At 36.4% G+C, this 27,919-nt stretch overlaps 2 protein-coding genes across 3 annotated transcripts in view; one reads left to right on the top strand and one right to left on the bottom strand.

The window, feature by feature from the left end:
• LOC145985546 (uncharacterized) overlaps positions 1-8,139 on the top strand; it is a 143,150-nt gene extending 135,011 nt beyond the window's left edge. Inside the window, exons 8-9 of the mRNA XM_083119616.1 lie at positions 509-745; positions 5,917-8,139. Coding sequence (XP_082975742.1) covers positions 509-745; positions 5,917-7,981 — 2,302 coding nt within the window. The 3' untranslated portion in view covers positions 7,982-8,139. The remainder of the gene's footprint in view (positions 1-508; positions 746-5,916) is intronic.
• A 9,791-nt stretch (positions 8,140-17,930) lies between these two features.
• The window catches only part of LOC145985068 (uncharacterized), a 70,079-nt gene continuing 60,090 nt past the window's right edge, over positions 17,931-27,919 (bottom strand). For both annotated transcript variants that reach the window (XM_083118639.1, XM_083118638.1), the window contains one exon: positions 17,931-20,619. In XM_083118639.1, the coding sequence (XP_082974765.1) occupies positions 18,606-20,619 (2,014 nt within the window). In that variant the 3' untranslated portion in view covers positions 17,931-18,605. The remainder of the gene's footprint in view (positions 20,620-27,919) is intronic.

The following is a 27,919-nucleotide window of genomic DNA, read 5'->3' on the forward strand; positions in this document are numbered from 1 at the left end:
AATAAAAGGGTTGTTTTTGAGATTTAAAAAAAACATTACTTTGACTTTTTGAAAAATTACAAACTTCAAATAGCACAGTCATGTTGTATTTCAAATTAGAGATCATTAAAAGCAGAAGAAAATGACACCAATTTGAGCTCTCTAGGTCAAATAGTTTTTGATGTACAGCTGTTTAAAGATTTCAAAATGTAGTGAAATTTTGGGATTTTTTTATTTTTTTGAAAGTCAATAACTCCAAAACTAAGAGCTGAATAAATCTGAAATTCGGCAGTTATTGTCCTCTTGATAGGTACAATGAATGAACAAAGAGTCTTGAGAAATCTGAATCCTAAAGGTTCAAAAATATTTTTTTATTAGTTGATTTCACATGTTTACTTTTTTTTGGCATGTTTTAGCACTTTGCATGGCACATGCACATATTTTCTTTTTTTTTTACTCTGGATGTGTAATTTAAAGTCCAGGTTCAGTTTCAAACCCTGATATGAGTGTACATAATGATCTATTTTAGGGCTACGAGAAAGTATGCAGAAAAAGAAAATGATGTTCAAGAGAGACAAGATGGAGATGCTGTGCAGGTGAGCCAGAACCCAGTGACAAAGGGAAGTGTGATCCTTTTGCCTGCAACACAACAGAACCCATCTTCCACAACAAAGGGCCAGAACAAGGAGATTCCAATCCAAGAGCAGAGTCTCAACAAGTTTTTTGCTGTGTCTTTGGGGAGCCAGATGTCTGTTCCCATAGTCAGGTAAGTAATGTAATACAAAGATTTATTATTATAAATAATAGGAAGTTTAATAATTATGAACTAGTTTAACAGCATGGTATGTTACTGGAAAATATGGCAAAATACTAAACCAGTGCTTTTGATATAAAACTAAAATACAGAATTTCAAATTTATTGAGAAACTACACTATTGCTGTCGGCAGATTCTTGTAATTGGATGCTCAGTCAAACTTATCAACTTCCAGATCAACTGGTTTTGCAGTCTTCATTTTTATAGCTAGCAAGGCATATTGCAGTTCATGTTTAGACTCATTGACCATGGTGCTTCTGAGGTTGTTAGCAGAGGCAAGAAAAAGTCTTCTCACAAGACACTGCAGATACTTGCAGAATTAACTGTACTTCATATTATCTTACATTCAACTAACAATGAGTATGCACAATCATTCACATGCATTTTCAGGAAAATCATATTTCCGTTTTGACATTTTACCGGATGGAATGTATTTAGATTCACTGTATTTAATGAAAAGCATTCATCCCATTTTCCCGCTCTCTCCTCCTGTTGTGAGGGACTAGGATGTTTGTTTACAATCCACTTTATGCTCAGATTAGCCAATTGGGCCTGCAGTTCAAAATGGAATCTGAACCACTGTGCAGTGTGGCTTCATGGGGATCATAAACAACCCAGGACCCCTTGATGAAATAACAAGGCAGCGGCATTACCACTATGTCATCAGAGAAGCTCTGTAGTGTATGGTGCCTGGAAGCCAAGGGCTCTACGTGTGAATCTTGTTATAGCATCTTCATTCCACTGCGTTCTCTTTAGTTGTTTCATCAATTTATCATTCATTCTGATTCTAATGAACGTAGAGAAGTAATTGAAAGCAACAACTCTTGCATGGTTGAAATTCGTGCTTCAGTAGCATTATCTAAGCATACGTAAGGAAGGATGTTACATTATATTTTAGGGAAGAAAAGACATTACTTGTAAATATTTTAATATTCTTGCTTGGAATCTCATTGTTATTTTTCAGCATTTTTATACCTCTCTAGGCTAATAGAAATGATGAGAATGTACTTGCATATGATTTTTTATTATAATCAGTATGGTACAGTGTTCCGGTCCTGCATAGTTAATAATTTCTTTATAATCTATTGTAAATCGTTTTGCAAATGCTTAATTATGAACATTGAGTGGAATATGCATCATCAGGGACAAGAAGTACCAGATAGTGTTGGTAAAAGCACTGTTGTCATGCTCATAGACCATATAAGAATGAGCCAGGCCTTTGACCTCAGTTGGCTGGCAAATGCCTACTGGTAAACATGTCTAGAAGCCCATCGGAAAAATAGTTCCAGCAGTAGCAGCTGCTTCCTACCTTAACTGCATATGCTATGTGGATAGAATTCAGCAGCCCATTAGCTGGATGTTTTGTTTCTCAAGCAGGATTGTGGTTTGGTGCCCCTGGCCCCTTCCCCTATTGCACTTACAAGCACCAACATTTTATGTCTTTCGATATTCTTATGTCATAGTTGGTAATATTTACCAATATTTACAAATTTTGAAATGAGGAAACAAAGGAAAACTTGTTAACAAATAATATATGTTATATTTAAAGATTTGTATTTACTACTACTTTGGGAAACAGAAAATTCCAGCATTGTGTTACCAGAATATTAGCATACACGTAAAAGAAGGAAAAAAGTTAATAATAATAATGAAAATAAATAATACAGTGTGCAGTATGTTCTTAGTAGAAAATTTTGTAATTTAAATTATTCACCTCTGCTTGATAAAAATGACATCGTAATAAACTATGTATAACACATTATTCTAAGTAAAAAAAAACAACACCCTATCTCAGAAAGAAAGTTTAGAATTTGGCTTTTCTTCCTTTCAAAGAAGCAAAATCATCAATGAGGGTAAAGGTTTGAGTAGCACCTTTGTAGGTTTTCCTTCTCTCCTTACCTCGTCCAACTGTAAATTTCTCCATTCTTCATTGCATATTCTTACTTTTGTCTTTTTTTTTTAAATTGAAAGTCCCTAGGCTCCCCCACCCCCACCCCTTACTACAGGCCTGGAATTCAGTGAAACAACATAGCAGTACTACACAATGAACCAAATTAGAAACAGAAAAATCAAAAGAGCAGTCTTCATAGGCCTGCGTGCCATTGCAGTGCAGATTTCAAAGAAGTATGGTCCCCCTCTGTCCCCTTCCTTCTCAGAAAATAGAGTAAGTTAAATGAAGCAGCAAGTAGTAGAGATTTCTGGATGGTTCTGTGGAGTAGTTGGGCAACACACACTGGATTTGTAGTAAGATCACAGGTCTGCCGTGGGTTCGATCCACACCACCAGTAAAAAGAAATCATTCACCTGAATATGAGACAAGAGGTGCTCTCTCAAAACATAGTGTTAGAACAGGTGTAAGTAGTAGATGAACTTTACAGGCCATTCTCATAATAAATGATTGTCATCAAACAGACTTAAAAGTAGCTGAAGTCCAGTTTAGGCATGATCTTACTCTTTAGTTACTAAAGCTTTCGCCACATCATGTGGCTTCTTCAGGAGTGAAGGCAAGAATAGTGAAGTGTAAAACATGGGAAGGTCAGTTGGATTAACATGGATTTTTTAACCATTTTAACCCAACTAACCTTCCCATGTATTGGGACAGATTAATCGGTACTCTATCGGTATCGGCTGATATAGGCATATCGGTGCATCAGTAAAATTACCGATCCGAAATATCTATAAATATCGTATAATTTAGTGCAAAATTATATCATTTTGTTATAATTTTTATGAATAATCCCCATGTCATACTTTTTAAAAAAGTAAATGTCTAAAAATGCAACTTATTTTGCACTGCAGTCACCTCAAAACACACATGTATGAAGGAGGTCAATAAACCATCCACGTATTCAAGGAAAATTTGGAATTTTATATCGGATCGGTAGAATATCGGTTATTGGTATCAGAAAATTTTGTATTGGTATTTTATGTGTATCGGCCAAAATTTCATATGGTCCAATCACTATTGAAAATTGAAGGTAAAGAGACAAAGCAGAGTTTCCTGTCACTGCTTTCTACCACCTCAGGCTGGATGGACTGAGATGGATTAGGAAGCAGTGACGGACACACTGCATGGTCTTTTTACCTTATATTTTTAACCATTTTAATCCAACTGACCTTCTCATTACATAATTGAAGTTTCATGTTTCAGTGTTGCAAATTGATGTTTTTTTTCTTTCCGGTAAATTTCAAAGACTCACTGCCTGCATTCACTAAGTGTAAGGCATCTGGAATGGAGATGGTAGCCTGTAACTTCGTTGTTCCCAAATGTGTGCTGCTTGGCTTGTGTCATCTGCTGTGCTTTCTGCTGGCAGTTGTTTTGGTTTCTGTTGTCTGTTGGTATAGCAGGATGGCGATTGGGGGGTTGGGCTGTCTGCAGCTTGGTATTTGCTAGGTGTGGAAAGTTCCTGTTATTTGGGTTGAGTGGCAGGGATTGTTTGAAGATTGAGATGCCAGGTTGGGTGTGCTTGTCCATTGTCTAGGTTCAGTGCTGGTTTCTGTTGGATTATGGCATGGTTTCTTTGATGAAGTTACTCTATGAGGGAGCCAGTTGGGTGAAGATAGGATGTAGAAAAGATGGAGTGATTTGTGGTATGGAGGTGGTGTGAAAGGCCTGATCTTGGTGTCTTTTTTGGAACCTTTTTCATGTTTCTCGACTCATTCTTTAAAGGTCTGGATGCTTCTGCCAATGTAATTGCTATGGCATTGGAATGTACCCTTGTAGGCACCAGGAGATGCTTGTTTGGATAGGTAGTATCTCTTGAAGTTGGGTAGAGCTCTTCCGATTTAGGATACAGGTTTGTGGGTCTTGAATAATTTACTTGACGTGGTGGGTTGGTATGGAAAGGTGATCAATTTGGCTTGGGTTCTTCGTTCAGGTTATTTCAGTGTTGTTGGTGTCTGGACTGGGCTTCTGCTCTTGTGCACTACAAATTGGGGGGAAAATATCCAATTTGCAATGCGGAAACACAAAACTTCATGTATGTAATACTTAAACCACATTTACCGCATCCATCATGAATGACCTTCCCATGTTTTAAAGTTTGACTATTCTTGTCTTCAGAGCCACAGTGGTCTAATCGGTAGGGTGTCTGACTGCCATGCAGGAGACCCATGTTTGTTTCCCAGGGTGGGTGATCTGAGGTTGGAATTTTTCCAGCCTTGTCCCTGCATAAAGCAGCTATGGAGCTCACCCAGCCACAAATCAATGGGTACCTAGGAACAACCCTGAAGGATAAAGCCAGCCAGAACATGGTGCTGATCACATCTCCTCCAAAATGGCTGAGATCAAGAATGTGTGGGGCCCTACCCCCACATCCCCTAAATTTGCCTTCATGGCACGGTGGTTATATGTACTTTACCTTACTTACTACATACCTATTCTTGTCTTCACTCCTGAAGAAGCAACATAATGTGGCGAAAGATTGAGTAGCAGGAAAAAAAATGTATGTTAACATAATATACTAAATATTAAAATAATGATGATAATAATAATATGCAGCAATCAATTACACTTAATTTTGAATTAATTTATTATGTATCTTTGACTGAAATGAACTAAATATGATTGTCTTACATACAATATAATAGTTTATATTAGGGATGGGACGATATGAAATTTTGGTCAATACTGATAAAAGTACTGATACCAATAACTGATATTCTACCGATCCAATATAAAATTCCAAGTAGTCCTTGAGCCTGAATGGTTCATGGACCTCCTTAATAAATGTGCATTTTGAGGTGACTACAGTGCAAAAGAAGTTTTATATTTAGACATTTACTTTTTTTAAAAAGTAGGGTATCAAGATTATCCATAAAAATTACAACAAAATGGCAGAATTCTGCACTAGATTACAAGATACTTATGGATATATCGGATCGGTAAAATAATTGGTAATTTTACCAATAAACCAGTATGCCTATATCGGCCGATACCAATAGAGTACTGATTAATCTGTCCCATCCCTAGTTTATATTATATGTGCTTATTGCAAATGTGTAATAAACCATTAATTTATCAGCTATGATTTCTATCCTGAAGCACTAACTTTCAGTTAACATTTGTTGTGTGTTAATTAAGAAAGAAAAGCAAAGTAATGTAAAGCATCTTATTTTCTAGGAATGAACATCCTCAGTCAACTAGTTCTCATACAGACTCAACAGTAGTAACAAAAACAGTTGATTTAGCAGTAAATTCTGGTAACAGTTCTGATAACAGGCCCTCAACTTCATGTGATCCTCGTGAAAATGGAAGAGGAACTTTACGCCAAGGAAGCAGCATTCCAAGAAATATTAAGCCTAAAAAGGATATACTTGTCCATATGTGTTCAATTTGCAATCAGTTTTTCATAAATGGAGAAGAATTAGCAAAACACTTGCTGGTGTTGCATGCAAATAATATGTTGCAATGTATGGCTTGCCTAACAATTCTAGTTGCTTCTGAGGAAAGCCTTGCCGTTCACATGGCTCTTTGCCCAAAGCAACGAAAAGAGACAAACACCCCTACAACAAGTAAGTCCTCTGATAATTGTGATAGTGGAGAACTTGAGGGTGTTTCAGCAAGCAATTTCCTTCCTTCGTCCGAAGATTCAAGGACAAAAAACCTAGATGTGTCCAAAGACCTGATCCATATTAGCAGTGGAGCTCCGAAAAGAGCTATAAGCAAAGCTAGTACTTTGTTATCAAAACACCCAAATCTCAATTTTTCGATGATCCAGATGAACACCGAAACTAATGAAAATGGTGAAATGAAATTAAAGTTGACAAGTAACATTGTCACGTGTCACCAGTGTGAGAAGAAATTTATATCAGAGCATAAATTAAAGGCTCATTTTATGAAACAACACACACCTTTATTGTGTCAGTACTGTGGAAAAACATTCAGTGGCAAAGTGAGACTGCAGAGACATGAGCTTTATCACAAGAGTAAATGGCATTCCAAACTGTGCAAGAACAGGTTTCCGTGTGAGAAATGTAAGAGAGTGTTTGGAGGTACAAAATCACTTGAGAACCACATTCGGACACACGTGGAAAGGAAGTACAAGTGTGTCTTGTGTAATAAGGAGTTTAAGTCCCACAGTGGACTTTATTTTCATAAAGCTTATCATAATAATGATGTGAGATCATTTCTGTGTGATCTTTGTGGTAAGTCTTACAGGTACAAGTCCAACTTAATGGTGCACGTGCTGACTCACAAGGGTGTGAAGAAGGCTGGCCCTCGTGAAAAGAAATTTCCGTGCCAGTTTTGTGGTAAGCTTTACATAGCTGTGAGTAAGTTAAAAATTCACGAGCGTAAACATACAGGAGAGAGACCTTACGCTTGTGACATGTGTGACAAATCATTTCGCGAGAAGCATGTTCTCAAGCAGCACTCGTGGATCCACTCGGCAGATTACCCGTATCAGTGCAGTGTGTGTGGAAGGAAGTTCAGAAGATGCGCTAACATGATCGCACATGAAAAGATTCACTTCAGGAAACCTGTCACATGCAAGATCTGCAATGCTGAGTTTTCAGATGGCCGGGCCTTATATTATCACAAGAAAAGCAGCCATTCCCCAGAGGAAAGAGAAAAGGAGCATGCCATGATCGAATCTGAACAGTTTCAGTGTAATATATGCTGCAAGGTACTTTCGACGAAGGCTTCACTTTCATATCATTTACAAGGACATGAGGGTAACACGCCTTTTGTTTGTGATGTATGTGGGAAATCTTTCTTTCGGCTGCAGTATTACGAGACACACTGCAAGTATCACACAGGTGAAAGAGAATTCTCATGCAACATTTGCAACAAAGCATTTGTTACAAAAGCAATCCTCAACAGTCACTTAGCCACCCACAACAAACAGAAGCCCTTTGTCTGCGATGTTTGCCAGAGAGCATTCACTTTGCGATGCACTCTTCGCCAACACCAACTTATTCATTCAGAAGAACGCCCTCACATTTGTACATATTGCCCGAAAGCATTTCGAAGACGAGACCAGCTGAATATCCATGTGCGGATACATACAGGGGAGAAACCCTTCACTTGTAAAATATGTGGTCGGTCGTTCACACAACGCACAGACATGGTCAAGCACAGACGGAGACATACAAACGAGAAGCCATATCAGTGCAGTGTTTGTGGGGAAGCGTTCACAGAAAGAAGATTTTTGCGGAAACACGAAACTGTCCATAATATTGAATAACTTAGGATATTTATGTGATCTCAGTCTCTCTGTAAAATAATGATGGGGTTATAACAGTCAAATTGTGAGGCTACAGTAATTAAGTCCACACTTTTCAGTAGTAATTTTACATTTTATTACTCAAGAGTTTTGACACATTTCACATGTCGAAGTATTGAGTAATAAAAAGTTTAGTCACTACAAAGAAAAAGTGTAGCTTTAATTAGTGCTACAATGTGATTGCATGGATAACATGCAAGCATTTAAATAAGAGGTACTTTGATGTGTTGGGATGACTCCATCGGCATAACAGTGTATCAGTCAGTGATTCCTCATGACATCATAGAACATGTAACAGCCTCAAGGAGAATATTTAGTGTATATGTATAGGAGATAAGAGTGGGTGGCCCTTTTTTTTTTTTAACTGACCAAAGTGTCACAATTTCCGGGATGCTAAAAGCATTTAGTGTGTCACAAATGCTGGAGTTAAATACTGCCTCTCTGCCCTACTCCATCATAGTGCAGGTTTTGCTACAGTAGATTTTTCATCACTGATGTGTTGATAGAAGACTGCCCACGCCACATTTCCAGTGGAACATCTGAAACAACAAAAAATTGTGGAAGCTCTGTTATCTGTAACACTAGGTGTTCTTGACAAAAGCTGAAGTGTTGTTTGAACTATGACTGTACATTAGGGTGCCAAGGAAAAACGAAGTTTAAAAATTTTAAAGTCTTACCCCTCAAAAATGTTCCTTTTGGCATAGTAATTATCTACCAAAAATATTAGGACATAAAAATTATATTTACCACTTCCTCAAAGCATTTGAAATTTATTACATTAACTAATTTTAGGGAAATTTATTTACATGACAAAAACGTGTGAAAACTAGTTATTAATAGCCATAAATGTAGTATTTCTGAAGCAAAAAGTACTGTAAAGAGTCAGTAAGTGAATTACAAAACTTTTTGTAGCCATCAACTCAATGTTCAATGGAACTTGTTGCAGTTACACTTTCTACGAGTTTCGACTTCTTAGGTTCGGGAAATTCACGCCGGTGCTTTTCCACAACCTGCAGTAGAAATTGTTTCTGTTCCTCCTGATTTGTTAGTATAGGATTGAATTCCTGAATTAGTGAAATTCCACGCTCTGCAGCGTCATTCACCACCTTAAGTGATTTAACTCTGACTTGAGCAACCAAATAGCTATTAAGTGATGTCCACTTGGATGGATGCTCTCGAAGAAAGTCCTGCGATATATCAAGTGCAACAAAAATATGTCTTGTGTTCACAGTAACGAAATCAGATAATCGCTTTGAAGAAATGTCACAATTGTCAATGTCAAGGTTGTTTCTCTTAGCAGGTTCGTTTTTTTCATCTCGTGAAAGAGCACTGACCATCAGAATTTTGTTCTCCACTGACACATTATCATCAAAGAATGCCAAACCTACTAGGTGTTCGCTTAAATACCAAAGTTGATGCAGGAAACTTTTCAGTGCTGCATTAGCTACAGCTTTATTTGTAATCCGGTATTCAACTAATTTTTGCAACAGTTCCAGATCTTGTTGTGGAGCAGAAGCTGCACAAGGACAAGTAAACCACACCTTCAAATATATGGACACAACAAACAGATTAAACTGCCGAAGTTGGGAAAGTTCACGGGTTGTAAGGTGAAATTGTGACCGAAACAGGTAGATCTTAAAACAATAAATGAGTTTTGCCATCCATCTTGCACGATGGTAGGCACCTGGCGCATTAATATTAGCAGCACCAGATAGGTCGCCTAGGAAAAGAATTGCTAAATTCAACAATTCTTTGTAATCGTCTCTGGGTTGATGTATGTGCAACTGGTTTTTCAAAAAAGTCAAAATGTCATCTTTAATCGGATTCAATTTTACAGTTAGCTCTATATCACTAATACTGCTTTCATAGGCCTCTACATTGATAATGTTCCACACCGATGAAAATCTCTGAAACAGTTTTATTTGCGGACCTCCACCGGTCTCAAATAATGTTTCAAATACTCTTGCAATGATAAGTTCATGAATATGATGTCTGCATGCCAAAGATAACAATTTTTTATTCATCTTCTGCTCAAGCAATACACATGCGCCACTTTTGCTCCCTGTATTACTTGCAGTAGTATCGAATGACATACTACAAACAGAATCAGTCAAGTTCCAATCTCTTAGTGCGTTATACACTGCGAATGCCTGCGCTTCACCAGTACCATTTTGTAATGATGGGACAGCTAGCAATTTCATTAAACCACATCCAGAGACAAGCACTGCAATTCTGTCTACAGATTTAGCAGAACCCCCACACTGAGGAATTTCCAAAGAGGGTAATAGCTTGGTATCCCAGTGAACAGTCAATAGTGTGTCTGGTGAGAAAGTCTTTTTGATTTGAGTAGCAATGTTCTCTCTGTTTCGTCTTCGAAACTGTCTACAGGATTCTTTATTTAAAGTTAGTTCAGCAGGATTGTGACCTAGAGATTTTGCAGCAGCAGCCAAAATATAGGTAGCATTTCTGTCGCTTACCTTTGTACGATCCAGAGCAGCGCCCAGCTCTGGAGTAAAGAAATTAGTCACGCGTTGCTTTTTAGAATGTGAGACATCTTCAGCTGAAGCACTAAAAACTGGTACCATATCATCTGATGAACTATCGTTTTCAGTCTCACTGCTGCCACTAAGCACTTCAACATCAGTTGTCACCAACTCCTTCTTTCTCTGCTCTTCTTTGCGCTTTCTTAAATCTTGTAAAGATTCTTGCTTATGACGCCGTTCTTCCTGTCTGGCTAACTTTATGTCAACCGGCCCCATACTTCCCCTCCTTCCTTTTTCTCGCTGTGCTTCCAAGAACATTTTGTCTTCCTTGATCTTTATGAGACTCATGGCATCAGCATGGGCAACATCAAACAAATCATCCAAAGCTTCTGTAAATGCTTCTTCTTTATGTTTCTGTGTATCACTTTTTCGACTGGCATTTTTCTGTAATGTTTGCCATTGTCCATATAAATTTTTAATTTTCACAATGATATTGTATTCTTGACGAGTAGGTATTCTCGCCTTTTCCCACAATTCTAGAAGCTCCATCGTTGTCCTCCTAGCACTTTCTTGAATGGTCTGCTTTTCATTTGTGTGAGAATGAAAGAATCTTGCTAAAATTTGTCTATTTGATGGCAATTTGCATCCTGTAATTAAATCTATAGTGCCACCAATCAACCAAATTCCACGGTCTTTTCCAATTTGTGAAGTCATGGCAGCTATCTACCTGAAAGCAAAAACGCACCTAATTATTGCATTTATAATTTGTAACAGCGTATAAATATGTTAAAAATATAGATCCTGATTATAAATTCAAAACGTGTTCAAAAATTTTAAATATTCTCTCATTCACTAAATAAGTGATATTTTTTTAGGGTTAGTTTTCTTTCATAATTCATTTCAAAAGTAACTTATCCAAATATACATATTGCGTAGTTAATTAGTTATGATCGAACATAAAACAAAGGTAACTTTATCAATATCCTTTACAAATATTGTTTAAATAAAACAAAAAATTGTGTAAGATTTGTTCATTTCTATTGTCTTTACCTTCTAAAATGTCCTTATCTTCTAAAAAGTCTTTATACTCTTTATCTTCTAAAATGTCCTCATCTTCAAAAAAGTCTTCATACTCTTTATCTTTTAAAATGTTTATCTTCTAAAATGTCTTGGTGCTTTATCTTCTAAAATTATCAAATCATTGGAAATAAAACCTAAAACAAAAACGTGATTGTGGACGGTAGCCATTTTGAAAGCACTGTGCTGCCATTTCAGAGAAGAGAAACTTTGATAATTTATTAAAAACATAAAATTGGATATTTTAATTATTGAACTGTATCATATAGAAACTTTTGAACTATATTTAAAAAATCACAAGCAGTTCCCTCTTTTCGTCAAATTTCATTTACAGCACTTTTTCTGGTAATAATTATAAAGTTCAATGCTTTTGAGGGACCTGTAAATATTAAAAAATTTTGAAGAAAAAGGCATTTATCTTATTTTTAGGTCAAAAGGAAAAAATTTAGGGGGTAAGACTCACAAAAAATATATATTTATTTTTTACCATGCATTTCCTTGGCACCCTACTGTACATAACCTCATTTATAATGAAGTGTTCAAATTAATCCTTACAGTTGGTGTGAACAATTTGTAGTTTTTTGTATAATTAAGTCTAAGCCAGCTTTTACATTGTAGTTTTATGTAGGGCTAACTTTTATTAAAATCTGAAGAGACTAATGAAAATGTTGAACTAATTATGTAACATTTGTCACTCCAGTGTTACTGTTCTGTCAATTCCACTTCTTATTGATTGTGTAATTATTATTAATAAGCATTACTATTACTTTGTAAATACATGTATATTATCCTTTTCTGGTTGTATTAATTTCTGTGGCAGCTCTCTCCATTTGCATTGGAAGGTGGTACCTTTGCTCATCAAGCTCCCAGTGTACATGGTATGGTCAAGGTAGATAAATTGTGGTGACCTGTTGTTTACTTGCATATTTCTGTAGTATTTGGAAGTTGGTAAATAGTTTTTTCTTTCTAAAACATATCAACTTGAAAACTATTTACTATTAGAGATACATATCTCCTTATTTCTCAATATAATCCCCATCAATATTGATGCATTTATGTCATTGCTTTTCTAGTGCCCTGATATTTGCAGCATAAAACTATGTGCTCCGCTGTCTTGGTTGTATTCACACCTCATGTTCATTCAACCACTTCTCTTAATCACCAAAGCATTTGCTGCCAGGATTTTTAGGAAACTTTCAGACTGAAGCAACAAGCAACACATGTCAGCTGGAAACAAACCTTCAGAAGTAAGGGTAATCTTTCATACTGGAGTAATACGACAAGCCGTACTTGTCACTTGTGCGTCACATGGAATGAGTTTTTTCCCCAATAGAATACACCATGTCACTTCTGCCATGAGGGTATATCATGAAGTTCTTGGAATGGTTCCATTGAAGTTTAAAGCTAAAAGAGGGAGCAGCCAAGCTGGAGTGCCATTTTGAGGTGATGTGATGAGCTACACACTTAGGCTGCCTTTACCACCCAGGGTTGCCACTACGTATCCATTGATTCGAGACTTGGTGAGCTCACAGGAGCCACTTTATGCAGGGACAAGTTCTGAAAAATTCTAACCTTAGATCACTCACCTCGGGAATCGAACCTGGGTATCCAGAGTGGCAGTTGGATGCCATACCAACTTTTTTGGGTAAAAGGAATACCCCTAAGCGGTAGTATCTCCCGTTTTCATGTTTTTCTCAAGTTTCACACATACCAAGTTTCTCTAGATTCTCGTTGACACAAAAACATATATCCATGTCTGAACCGGGATTCGAACCGGACCCCTGGCTGGCATTGTTGCATTCTGTGCTAACCACTCCACTACAGATGTCGACAACGACTATACCACAGCGAGAAAATTCATTTACGCAAAAATATTTCAGCTAGTACTAAAGGAATCTATAATGAAAATATAATAAATAAAATGAATAAATAAAGGTAATAACAGAATTATTGAGATTGTAGAACAAAAATACTATTCCCAGCAGGCCACATTGACTCTACAATTATCTGCCCACATAACCTTACAAAACATAACTAGTTCAAATTTAACGGCCAGTTGGTGGGGCAACTGGCCTCTTGGGGAAATGCACACTTTAACCACCGGCAGTACAACTGTGCATGCCATAGACAATTCTCTAAAATGCCCATTGCAGCTAAAGTGTTGAGGTATTCTCCCAGTACACTAAAGTCGTTTTCACGTTCAGAAGAGACAACGGTGCTTATGGAGAAACCGCACAGTGTTGCCAATACAGCGCTAGCTCATGTCACTGGGAAATGATGACCTTCCTTCACAATGAAGGTGTTATATCTTGTGTATATAATGATAATTATATGTAATTATTAATATTATACTGTGAATGTTACAGTTACCCTTTTTACTATGATCCATTGCGATCACTACACGCGCCAGTGTAATACACGAATATGACACTTCAGAAATCACTTAAGAAAGTAAAAATCACTGAGCGCTCGCACAACTGAAAACACTTTTTCGAGAGAGGAAAAAAGTCTAAACAGACCACAGCAGATCTCACACTCAAGTAAGGAGAACCTGGCACATGGGTTAGATTCAAGTTGCAACCCAAACAAAGAAATGCGTTATGGCCCACTTGAACTGATAAGACGTCAATGACTCAAGCAAGGCATGTCATATTTCTATCTTGAAGCCCCATATTTTGTCACATGTTGGAAAGCCTTTCAAAGGTTAATATGGGGTCTATGAATTTATGTGTACGTTGGAAACTGAAAGGTGATCTTCATTTCAGTATTAATGTCGACAGTAATGTAAACAAAAACAACGCGTATTTGCGACAGCACTAATTTTGCTCACAACAGCAGCATTGGAAATAATTGTCAATTATTAAATTTAAGTAATTTCCATTCTATTATAACAAACTGCATGAAGTTAATATTTTTACTGAATGGAACTAAAATAACAACTCAAACTTGGTGGTGATTAGCCGGAATGCTGCGGTGAGTCAGCTCAAGATGGCCAGACGTCGTCTCCTTACTTCGCGTGCGGTTCGGGTTAAAAAGAAACTCCAAATGCATGGAAGTAATATTTCTGGGAACCATTGAGTGGTTATAGAAAATAATTTCATTATTTTCTCCACAACTTTGTCGCTGGAAGTTTTTACTTGGAATTACAGAACAAAAAATGGCCAGCGACGACATTTTCTATTTTCTACTGCAGGAATATAAAGAATCTCCACATACTTTATTTGAATATTTTTTAATGCAAATATGCTTTAAAGTATTGATAAATTCTGAGCACCACCATCACCTATGACAATTAAAAAACAGAGTCAATTTTTTTAGTAGTGAATGCTTCAATTTTACGGCATGTTTCAACGTTAGGAATGAAAATGTAAAAATTTTGATTTCACAGAAAATTTGCGTTTTTAATTTATCTAAAAATATGTAAGCAAGTTACCAGTTTTTTGTGTTCACCATCGTATTCTCTACAAAATTTCCTGCAAAACTGCAGGTACCGATTTTACTTAAGCTAAATTTGTAAATCCAGAAATTTCACAACAGCGCACTCGTATTTTCCCATAAGAAAAGCATTGTCCATAAGAGCCCATTGTGTCTTCTGAATGTGAAAACGACTTTAGCACAGTCTTTTGATGAAAATATGAACTATTATGTTTATTGAATTTGTGATTACCAACCTCACATTGAAAACAAGATTATTACATTTGGTAAACATAATAGTTCACCTTTTTGTGTATTTTGTGAATTTTCGTGTAGTTTTCTTTCAATGTTGTCTAGATATTATCAATAGTTTAATAGACTTACATAATCACGAAACTATTGATAATATCTAGACAACAGTGAAAGAAAACTACATGAAAATTCACGTCAATGCTCTAGAAGGAATTTAAGCGTATGTAATTTTTCATATTTTGAAATATCCAAGAGGTTTTTCGAATGGAGAGGAAAATTTGAAAAATTCACCCATTCGCATGCCAAAGGTCCAGCCGAGCCTTAAGAGGTATTCTCCCAGTACACTAGTGTCATCTCTTGATGAAAGATGAACTATTGTTTATCAAATTTGTTAATACAAACTTAGTGTTGAAAATTAGCAAGAATACTACATTCGACTCTTTCATGACTTTTACTTAACCTCTTTTTCTTAACATTTATTTAATCATCCCATACTTAGGTATAGTTGCAAAATTAAGAAAATCTATATTTTTATTCAATGAAAAAATCTATATTTTTATTCAATGAAAAAACCCCCAAGGGAAAACTGAAGTTGTACTTTAAGAAGAAATTTAGACTTGCATTTAAATATTAATGCTTCAGATTTCATCCTGGATGGGGAATGGCCACATTACTTTATTTAATATTGTTACAAAACTTCAAGCATACAACATAAGAAACAAAGTGAAAATTTCTTAACCATAACTCAATACAATTTTAGGTTTTCAAATATTCAATTTTAGCAAATCCAAGTACATGTACATAGCAACGTAAATTCACTATAATGTAAAAAAAAAAAAAAAAAATCTTGCCCACCAGCATAATTTCTTGACCTGTCAATTTCTTTACTTTCTTGACTGGTAAACACCCTGATTATTGTATTTGTCTGTTCCATACATAGTTTACAATGTTAGTGTGTGATTGAGCACATAATTATTTATTTAATTATTATTATTATTAGTATTTCTAATGCAGAAATTATGCATGTGCTTTACATTAATTATCTTCATATTTTATCAATTTCTGATTGTCAACTGGATAGAATGCATTTTTAGGCAATATGTATCACTTTCATATGATTCTTACAGAAATGGTTACATTGAAAGTCAAATGAGCAAGAGGTTTCTCTTTACAAACTGACAATAACCAGTGTGTCTACAATTCTGTAATAAATTTTTTTTAAAAAAAAAAAAATCCCAGACTTTCCCAGACCAAATCATTGGACCATGAATGTCCTGAAGAAGACTTCTAAAGTGATTTTTTTTTTTTACCAAAATTAAACTACAGGGTGGTCCAAAAGTGTGGGAACACCTGATTAAAAATTGAATGGCATGATATTTCCAAAAACTAACATTGCAGGTTTGTAATAGGGGTGGGGGAAAATGTTATAGGGCATACGACGATTACGGCCGCCATCTTGAATGCAACTTTAAAAGTTCAAAGGGAAACCATGTCGTGTAATACTTCATTTCAATAGGAAATTTTCTCACGATAAAGCAAGCATAAAAACGTTAATAACTTCGTCCCTGTTGGTGCTAGAGCAAAATTATGCACACCGTTGAACTCGTGAGAAAATTTCCTATTGAAATGAGGTATTACACGACATGTTCGAATCCTGGCCTGGGCATGGATGATTGTGAGTGTCCATTCATTAATATTATCACTCATCCCAATCTTCGCAAATTAGCCAAAGGTGGCACAAAAAGCGAAGTAAAATAAAGCAAATCAACCAAAGAACCTTTCTGTGTGTATTTTGCCAATATATGCTCCATTTGTAGCACAGTCAAGAGTAAATTGCCATTGTTAGAAGCTGACATTTAACAACTCTCACCTTACGTAACGTAACCTTGGAATATTGCCTCCTGATTTTTTACCATTACCTGAATTACCTGCAAAAAAATCTAAAATGTTAGAATTTTAGGGTGTGTTAATACATTCTATGACAACAGCAATTTCCTAAGTGAAAAAGTTTATCTTTCATCGATGGTATCACATCATTTATCTGGCATGACAGTGAAAAGGCCATCTGCAACAACCCTTGTAAAAACAAAAAATGAAAACATTTATAACACATTTATTGAATTAACAAAACAACTGATGAAAATAGTATGGAAGATATTGAAGTTGATGACACAAAATTTTCTCCTAGACACAAAACATGTCATGTGCAGTCAGTGGTAAAGTGCAAAGTGAAAACCAATTGAACCTATCCTGTGTTTGCAAGTATTATTAAAAATAAACATTACATTGCATGTTACATGAAGTTTCAAGAGCTAAAAGGTAGTAAATGTGTATGTAAGATTAGTTTCATGTCCATTCCTGAAATTATATACATTCATGTGTCAGCATCATCTCTCTTGTATATAAAATATATAAGATACATTAGTAGCCTAGTCTGTAGGCAAGAAAATAAATTTCTTATAGTTATTGGTCAGATTTCCTCATTTTGTACATTGTATGTAACACATTTACAAGAAATAGCATAGTTTTACTGTCAATCTCCAAACAAAGAACACTCAATTTCATAAGGATACTACACAAAGGGGGGAAAAACATTTTTCATGTAACATTTGTAATAAATTAGCACCAAACAATGACTACACAAACTGCTTACAATTAAGGATGGACTAAAAAGACACCTGAACTCGACAATACAACTTTTAATGTAATCCAGATGTAAAATCATGAATTAACTAAATGCTTGGCAGAACTTCACCATAAACAATATACACAGTTTTTTAGTGAACAAATTTACCTTATGTGCAGTGTGTAAGGCTGAACCGATACAAATACAAAATTGTATTGGCATTTGATTGTTTTTAAAAAAAAAATCACCAATAATGTTTAATACTATTTCAGACACTAGAGATTCTGTAAAATGTATGAAACTTATGTGGCAGAAATGGTCATGTCTTCATGAATATTATTGTCTCAGCACAATCACACAACTCCCAAACTTACTTTTACTCAAAATATATACGAAAATAATATTCACAAAGTCACGTCAAGCTATATCTGTTTATTCTAGAAGTAAATATGTGGTTATCACCCAGACTGATTGACTCTAAGAACCTTGCCTGTCAAGAATGTGTAAGAAAACAATAATATATTTGGTAAAATTTAATGTTAACATACTTAATGTCCTATTATTTATAGATATTCAGAATAACTTTAAATTGATGGAGTGGCCTAGCATCAATGTGATTCAGATAGGTATCGGCTTAGCCTTACATAAATAACAAACCGTAACAAATGGAAAAGAACATTACAATCCATGAAATGCAAAGTATATTCTTCCACAAACAATATACAAGTGAAATCTATGTAAATTCAACATCATGGGTAGACAAATGTTGCTTCAAGTGCTTCTCCTCGTAAAATGTTTTCCCACAAATGCCACAGTCAAGTGGTTCTTTCTTCATATGTCTCTTCCGGTGGCGTGCCATCTCACCCTGCAGGGTGAACGATTTGTGGCAGACATCGCATGCATAAGGCTTGACTCCGGTATGGGTCTGTATGTGGGCATTCAGCTGGTCTCTCCTACGAAAGCATTTTGTGCAAATTTCACAGGCAAAGGGGCGTTCCTCAGAATGAACAACTTTGTGCTGCTTGAGTGCAGTAAGAAGCCGGAAACTTTTCCCACAAACGCTACAAAGATGTGGTTTCTCCCCGGTGTGTATTCTGCGATGGTTGTCTCTGTTCGTCTTTGTGTAGAAGTTTTGATTGCAAATGTCGCATGCAAATCGTTTTTCACCAGTGTGAAACCTGTAATGAGTCTCGAATGTTTGTTTAGTGGCGAACGATTTCCCACAGATGTCACAAGCAAAGGGCTTGACTCCTCCATGCAAGAGCATGTGATTGGCCAAAGTAGTCTTAGTCGAAAGGATTTTATGGCAGATTTTACACTGGAATGGCTCCCGATCGCCTTTGTCACGATGCTTCTCCAGCTCTTCCTCGGAATGAGAATTCCTGTGTTCGAGGAACGAGTTACGATCAGTGAACTGGATGTCACAAATCTTGCAAGTGTATGGGGAATGGGTCTTCTCATGCGCGAGCATATTGTCACGTCTCTTGAAAGCCTTTCCACATGTCTTGCAATTGAAAGGAGTCTCTCCCGAATGAATTCTTTCATGCTTCGTAAGATGGTGCCGTGCATAAAACGATTTCTTGCATATTTCACAAGTATATGGCCTCTGTCCTAAGTGCTTCCGGCGACAAAGTGCCCTCTTACCGGCTCTCGCGAATGCCTTACCACAAACCTCACATGCATATTTACTCTTGGTAGCCTCATCCTTATGAATGAACGAGTGTAAAGTTAAAGCACTTCTGATTTTGAAAGACTTTCCGCACACATCACAAAGGTATGGCCTTGCATCACTGTGGCTGAACTTGTGAAGATAGAAGCCACCCCACGATTTATACACCTTATTACACTGAGAACACTTGTATGTTTTACCTGCATGTGATTCGAGATGCCTCCTCAGTGCAGTTTCACCCTGGAGAATCTTGTTACACTTATCACAATGATAACTCTTTGTGTGATGCTCCTCATGTTTCTTCAAACTGGCACTCTCACTGAATTTCTCTCCGCAATATTGACACACAAGCGACAGATTGTGCTCAAGCAACTGGTGTTCAATTAAATTTTCTTCATTCATGCACTGTTTCCCACAAAGAGTACACTTAAATTTTGCAAGTGCATTTATTTCTTCTTCTGTTTTAGGCTTGTATCTCGGGATAGGTATTTTGTTTCCAAGTATTATTGGAACATTATCAGCACTTTGGGCTTTCCCACTGTTAGTCGCATCATTTGAAGCATCTACAGAAATACCCTCCTTCGTGTCTGGTAGAAGTTTTGCCAAAGGGAATGCTGGTATATTACTTGGGATGGCTGGTTCCGGTGAGAGACGTTCGCTCTCAACGGGTGATTTGCTAGCTTCAGTATCTTCAGGCTCCTTCAAGCTCCCTTGCTTTGGACATACAGAAGAATGTTTAGCAATGTTTTCTGGCGTGGCTATGAGGATAGTCAAACAGGCCGTGCACTGCATCAAAGACTGTGGGTGTGCAAGCAGCAGGTGCTTGGCTACGTCAGCTTCTACTGTGAAAAATTTCTTGCAAATTGAACACATATGTACACGCACACAATTGACAACTTTTTGGGCACTGGTAGATCCCGGAACATTTGAACCATCGCTCGGCTCCTCAGCACACTGTGCTGTAGTGTTAGTCTCAGAGCTGCTGCCATTAGTCACAGCTGATTCATCAGCTGCTTGTGCTTCCATCTTCACAGGATGCGGAAGAAACACACACTCTGGCTGAGGACCTGCTTCTTTCCTGGAAAGAAAGTTGTTTCATATTTTTACATCCCTCACAATATTCTCTCTTCTATGGCCGTGTTCAATGGACTCAGCCACTCAAGAGCATCTGTGTGATCCGAGTCTCAGTTGCTCTGTACTAAAGGCTCACCATTTTGGATCTATGAGAAACAATGCTATAGCAAACTCATTCAGTACTGTGGAACAAGAATGACAGATAATGCAATTATATGTAAATCAAGTTAACACAGTGGGTTCAAAGTCATCTATGGAATTCAAAAGCACTTAGTATGTCATTGCATACAATGTTTTCAAAATACCATTGGTTATCCAGAAGGTATACCTGCTTCTCCTAGATGTACCTAGCGAGCAGTAGGCTGGGTTGATTCCGATACTAACATATTGTTATTGAAAGTATATGTTGGAGTTTAATCACCAATATCACCAAATAATTTTCAGGAGTCCAGATGTCCAATGGAAATGTCACGTGACACTTTCAGTGTTTAAATATCCTGGACTTTTTGAAAAATGCATAATTTTTGTAACAATGTTGTGAGGAGAAATGGATTTAGAGATTAAATGATTATCTCATGAAATTATGAATATTTAAACCTTTGGTAGGTTGCTATGATATAATTCCAATGGAAAACTAACATCTTAAAATTTATAAGTATTCTAAATATACAACAGCATTTAGCGGACGCAAAAAAATCCCAACCCACTACCGGACTAGCAAGGCACCTTAAGTTCAACAAACACAGGATCCAAAACGTTTCAGTTAGGCATACATCACACACCCTAATCAACACCAAAATCAAAGAGACGCATGCAATTATGCACTTTCCGCACAAGCTGAATATCGACAGCGGTCAGACTCATCATGTTTGGCTCCCACTATTACAACAGCTCAAACCCATCGCACACAGTAGCCAAAATGGCTACACCAGCACCCCTAGAGTAGTCGAGGAAGCAACAGGAATCGGAAGTCAAGCTAACAGTAAAGCATCGAGTTCCCAAGTCGATGGTGGCAGAGGCCACCGAAATTAGTAGAACATTTACAAGTAACTCGCTTACGTCTTATACTTTGAATAGTTAACAAGTTTCATGTTTGGTATCAGTGGGAATCAGCAGGAAGCGACAATAAAAAGCAGTACCTATATTCTGACAGACTCAGTAAACTCAATTTCCATGAAGGAGTCCCTTATAAGATTTCATAATGTTACATGATCTTAATTTGTTTTGAGGATGAAAGTTCACCGAGCTCAACGTTTTGGTAAACTTGGAATATCCAAAATGTACAAACATGTTGTGTGCAGTGATGAAGAGAGAGGGATATTTTATCAAAATCTAAACACTTCCACTTTGGTAAAATCAGCACTAATAAATGCAATAAGCACATGTTAATGTGGAACCTCCAGCTAATGCCTGCTGGCAAACCACTATTTTTTGAAGGTATAAAAATGGGCAATGAGAGATGAGGCATTGCCATTATCAACAAAAATGTATGTATATGTAGGGAGTGGGTGCCCTGTTGGACACCTGAAACTAATTTGCTTACTTTCTCCCCCCCCCTCTTCTCTGGACTCTTCACCATTGGTTGAGGAAATATTATTTTTAGAGACTTCATTGTATTACTACCTACTAATTTATGGGGATTCAATCCCAGTGCTTGTATCAACCGAATGGTTGCATCATCTCCTTTGCAAGATATAATGCAACCCAAGAACACCTGTGTCTCCTGAATGTGGTCTATGGTTTATTGCAATTACAGCAGATTCCCTCAAACTCAAAAAATAGGAGAAGTATGGGAGGGGAGGGGGGATAGTATGGAACTGTGGTTGGTTTCACATTCTCGAGTTATACATTTTCCCATATTAAAGTTTTTTTAGTTATGGTCCACTGCAAAATGCACAATGAAGGTTTTCACCTTATAAGAGTTTGAAAGAAAAATTATTGAAGATGCTTTTAAACTAACACAGGAACAGCAGATATTCATGTTATTTGTTCAGAAGTAATAATTGTTATATAAGATGTAAGCGAGTTACTAAAGATATATCCGCAAAACTTACTTGCAAATGTTCTATTAATTTCGGTGGCCTCTGCCACCATGCCACTGAAATTAATAGAACATTTACAAGTAAGTTTCGTGAATATATCTTTAGTAACTCACTTACGTCTTATATTATCAACCACGTTGTTTATTCCCCCTCAATATGAATATTAATTGTTACTCACAAATTCTGTAACCTAAATGCTTACTGAAACTACATCACAATCCAAATATCCTTAGAAATGCAAAATATGCAATTTTCATTATTTGTGGGTATAAAAAGTTGGTTTTTTTGATTATATACTTTTTAAAACTCTGATGTAGTGCAATGGTTTACTTATATATATAAATGTTTACACACTACAATGTTCATGTATCAGTACTGGTGTGAATCGGTAAGAGTGTAAGTGGTGTTGGTTCAGAAAATTGAAAAATTCTTTATGAGCCACAAGTGGTTCAGATCCCACTTTAAACTATAGGTCCAGTCCCAGTTAGCCTTCCTGCACATAAAGTGAACTAAAAACCAAAAACTCATGAAAAATGCTTTATGTGATATAAAAAGAATGGCACCAATATTAATTCTAGTTATTATGTGCATAGCACAGAATATGAAAACAAATCTGTATTGAGGAAATACAACTTTCATCTACATGCTCACAATCCACTATTGGCTTTTTCTTATGCAGGGTTTCCACTCATTCTGAAAATCAAACTGAATTATTTTTGCAGATTTTCCGGGTACTATTAAATAACTTTCTGTAATATTTTAACATAACAATGTAGTATTTCATCGATTTTGTTTGTGAATAAATGAATCGAGTTTATTCCACACTGCTGCATAAATAAAAATAAAATATTTTTTTATGTAAACTTTAAAAAGTGTGAGGAAAAGTGTTTTCAGTTTCTTGGCAACCATGGGTAGACAAAACTAAACATAATTCAGGCACCACCATTTCTTTTTTTCAAAACACAGGCTAAGAAATTCATGAATCCAACTAAGATAAAGCTACATTTTGAAATGTGCCCTTAAAACATTTCATTTATTAATTAATACAAAACTGGTGTAAGCCAGTGCGAGCCTCAGCTACTCGACGGGTCACAGGTGGCAGATAGTGAAACCTCCCTCACATATGAGGGGAAGCTGCGAATAAGAAGAAACCCAAATAAGCAGTACCGGACCGAGGCGGCAAGGCTATCAGGGTGTGGAGGGTGTCCAATGGCATGGACATACTCAGCAAATACCACAGATACCCATCGACAGCCTTGTGTCATGGCGAATAAACACCACCATAAAAGTGTTTGCCCCCACTGGGCCTGGAGAGATCCAGAAAGGCCAAGGGAGTTGGAATCCTGACAGAACACAAGGGTGTACCTGAGAAACCACAGGTGTAGGCTGTGATAGGCCCGATTAGCCAACATCCGAAAACATAAACACTTCGAGATAAGAAAGAAGCAAGCAGGACTGGAAATTGAAGAAAACACGGACTACAAATAGGGACATTGAATATTGGAACACTGATAGGAAGGACTGAAAAAATTGTGGATCTAATGGAGAGAAAAAGGATCGACATCTTTGGAATGAGCAATTCGAAATGTAAAGGAAGAGGGGAAATGAAATTGAGGAAAGACTATAAACTGTACTGGGCAGAGACTGAAGAGGGCAGATGAAGTGGGGTTGGATTTGTAGTCAGAAGTGGAATAAGCGAGGAAATAGAAAGGATAAATGACAGAATTGTGAAACTAAAAATGAATGTAAGAGGGAAAGTAATAGAAATAATTCAAGTGTATGCCCCATAAACAGGATGTACAAGGGAAGAGAAAGAAGAATCTGAAGAAGACTTGGAAGAACACGTAGGAAAGGAATGGCAAATTGTGATGGGTGATTTTAATGCACAAGTGGGAAGAGACAGGAAAGGGTATATAGAAGTACTTGGAGCAGATGGATGGGGACAGAGGAATGAGGAGAGGAGGAGGAGGCTACTTGACTTTTGTAAGGGAAACGGACTCAGGGTGGCTACTCTAGGACCATGATAAAATTCAAGTATAATTCCTGGTTTTCAAGGCGAACTTTCCAAAAATTCAAGCAGATGTTTTCTCCATTTCAACCTTATGTATTGCTGCCTCTCAACATCCACACACAAATATCTTAATCATATAAAAGGTCTGTGTGATTCCAACATCCAAAAATTATAATTCAATTAAACGGTATACATAACATAATTAAAATATTTAATTTAAGGTGCTGAGTTTCTATTTACAATCAGAGACGCAACCACAAATTTTTGTCTGTGCGGGCAGGGACAAAGTGGCACGATAAACATACTAATACTACTAGTAATAATAAGTGTTAATAATATTTTAATTATAATAATTATACTTCGCTTCTTTTGCCACATTTGGCTAATTTGCGAAGATGATGCCCAAGCCTGGACCAACATTGTTATTATTATTATTAGTAGTAGTAGTAGTATCAAAGACGTTATTATCCTCGTGAATTATGCAAAAAGGGGGTAGAAGTTGGTGCTAAAGCATTTGTGTTCGAACAAACAATTTCAACACGTTCAATTTCATAATGGAAAACAAGCACACAAACTATTTTCGAGACAGAAATGCTTGATAAATGCATTCCAAATATAAATCTTTTTTACATTAACATGTATGACTTTCATGCACGATACATGTTTCAGGTATATGCAACATGGAGCGACGTGGACACTAAATTGTGTATGTATTCAAAGTTTCTTTATACATATTATATACAACATGTATTATTTAAATACATTACACAACAATTCATCCATCTCACAATTAACCAACAGCAAAAATTACATAAATTGCCTCTCAAATGTGCACACTCCCTTTCCTCATGACAATTGTTCTTGCTTTTAAAACAAAACCAATTATGACAAGTCTTATTTTTTTGTCTGAAAATGTACAATACATTAAAGCGATCAAGAAAATTTTTGGATGTAATTTTTTGCAGGCTAAAATCAATATTGATTCAATAGGGTGCAAATAATTTCATGGGACGGCAATGCATTCTCTCTTACAACTTTTGTGCCTCCACGATAGTGTAGTAGTAACATCGTCACCTTGCGATCAAGGGGTCCCGGGTTCGATACCCGGTGGAGGCACATGGCACAGTAGTTCGGATCCCACTTTAAACTAGATCCAGTCCCGATTAGCCTTTCTGTGCATAAAGTGGACTTAAAAAACCACAAATCAATAAATCAATTTTACACCTTTTTTATTTAGATAGTTCGGTGCTCAGGGCCAAATCCCGCCACCCCCTTGCTATGGTTATAAACTTGATAAGTCTAAGAAAAGCAGGAGTTGCAAGCAGAGCGAGCAAGAAAATTTTACGGAAATAATTTTTATTTGCATCAAATGTGAATGGGATTTGGATTAATACAAGTTGTATTTCTTCACGTCTACGGAGAAAAATTTAAGTAGAATTCACGCATAATTCCCGGAGCCAATAATTCACACATAATTCCAAGAATCTCCGGTGAGTAACCACCCTGGGACTGTTAGTTGGTAATAGTTGGTTTAAGAAGAAATATGACAGGCATAAAATTACAAGATACAGTTGGAATAATGAACAACCAGGCCTCCCGCACTGATGCAAAAATCCGAACAAGATAAATTTCAGAATTCATTTGTTCATGCATGAACTAACCAGCTACTAGTCGGCACCACCATCGATGAAAAATCCTAATTTTCTCATTACAAATTTAGTTTATGTATCTATTAATCAATGATGATCACTTGTACGTGATTTTGTATTTTATTAAATGCCTTTCCCTTCTTAAACATGTATAAGAAAAATCGTATTTTTAAAGTCACTACTTCTACATGACGTAACATCGTTCCATATAATCTGTCATGGACGTACACTAACTATTTTAATAAGGATGTAGAAGAACAAAAAAGAAAAACAATGGCTTATTGTGCAGATTTTTATTGTAAAAACTGTCAGAAGAGGAATCCAGAGCTGTCTTTTTTTCGTGTTCTGTCATATCCTGAAAGGTTAGTTATTAATGAATTCTGTTCGCTCTTTATGGAAAAATAATTTCCATAAAGTTAGTTTCCATGGAGAATAATTCCTAGCATGTCTTCGTATTCTGTATTTTGCTTCATTTAAATAAAACGCCATGTGTTAAAAAATAACGTCTCAAATGGTAAAGGTTCAATTTTGTAACTTAATGCTATTTATAAGTTACACATGAGGATAGGAAGCCAACGAGAATAGTAGGAATGACTTGAAGTTTGTTTGAAGTTCAGAAAAGCTCATTTGTGCATGTTATAATGCAGAATGTTGCAAGTTATCGCGCTCCTATTCGCTTCTGCATGAAGTTTATTTCTTCTAGCATATAAAACTTTGTCAACATGTACAGGAGATGAAAAAAAGCATGTAAATATTAAAGCGATGAAACCTAAGGGAACGGTTCCTATTGTTCTATGATTTTTTTAAAAATTCTCTTAGCAGGAAGACTAATTATCGTAGAATTAAACAATCATTGTCACACGAAATTTGAACCTTTCTTAAAGTAATTAGCACTCTTTGGATTTTTTTTTTAATTATTTATGTTGAAAAAACAACTTAAAAATTACCTTACGCAAGCTTGCATGCTTTCCAAGGACAATGTATTTTCCGTTGACAAGGGACTGTAAGTATCGTAGACTAGTGGAAATTAATGTAGAAGTAAATCGGAACCTTAGTAAAATGAATTTAGGGAATTTATTTATAATGCTAAGAGAACCAAACCTGGCCTGCCTAACCTAACTACGAAAGCATACACTGAACCAAATCATAAGTAATTACTAGTTTTGGAAACGAAATGAGTGTAACTAACCTACATGTGCAATATATGCAAAATATTTTACGAACATTTACACATGTGTTACTGTAAAGAACAATCCGTTCTCACTGGTGCCACGGGAGGAAGATTTTGTGTTTCAAATCGCATTTTAATCTATGTGCTTTAGTCCAACCCTACAGAATTATGGATGTTACTCCTATTATTAATGATAATATATTTTGTTGATGGAATCATCTAATTATACCTGTAGTTAATATTATTGCTGTAATAGCTCCTGTTGCTGGCCATGGGCTTTGATCTACTAGATGGTATGGGTGGAAATAGGAAATACCAAATAAGCAGTCCCGGACCAAGGCGGTAGTGCTGTTGAGGTCTGGGGAGAAAGGATTATGGCAAGATCATCCTCATAAAATCCCAGAAAAGCCCTAGAACAGCACTACGACATG

The sequence above is a fragment of the Lepisma saccharinum genome, chromosome 3 (assembly GCF_977018435.1).
Source record: "Lepisma saccharinum chromosome 3, izLepSacc3.1, whole genome shotgun sequence".
NCBI classification, from domain to species: Eukaryota; Metazoa; Arthropoda; class Insecta; order Zygentoma; family Lepismatidae; genus Lepisma; species Lepisma saccharinum.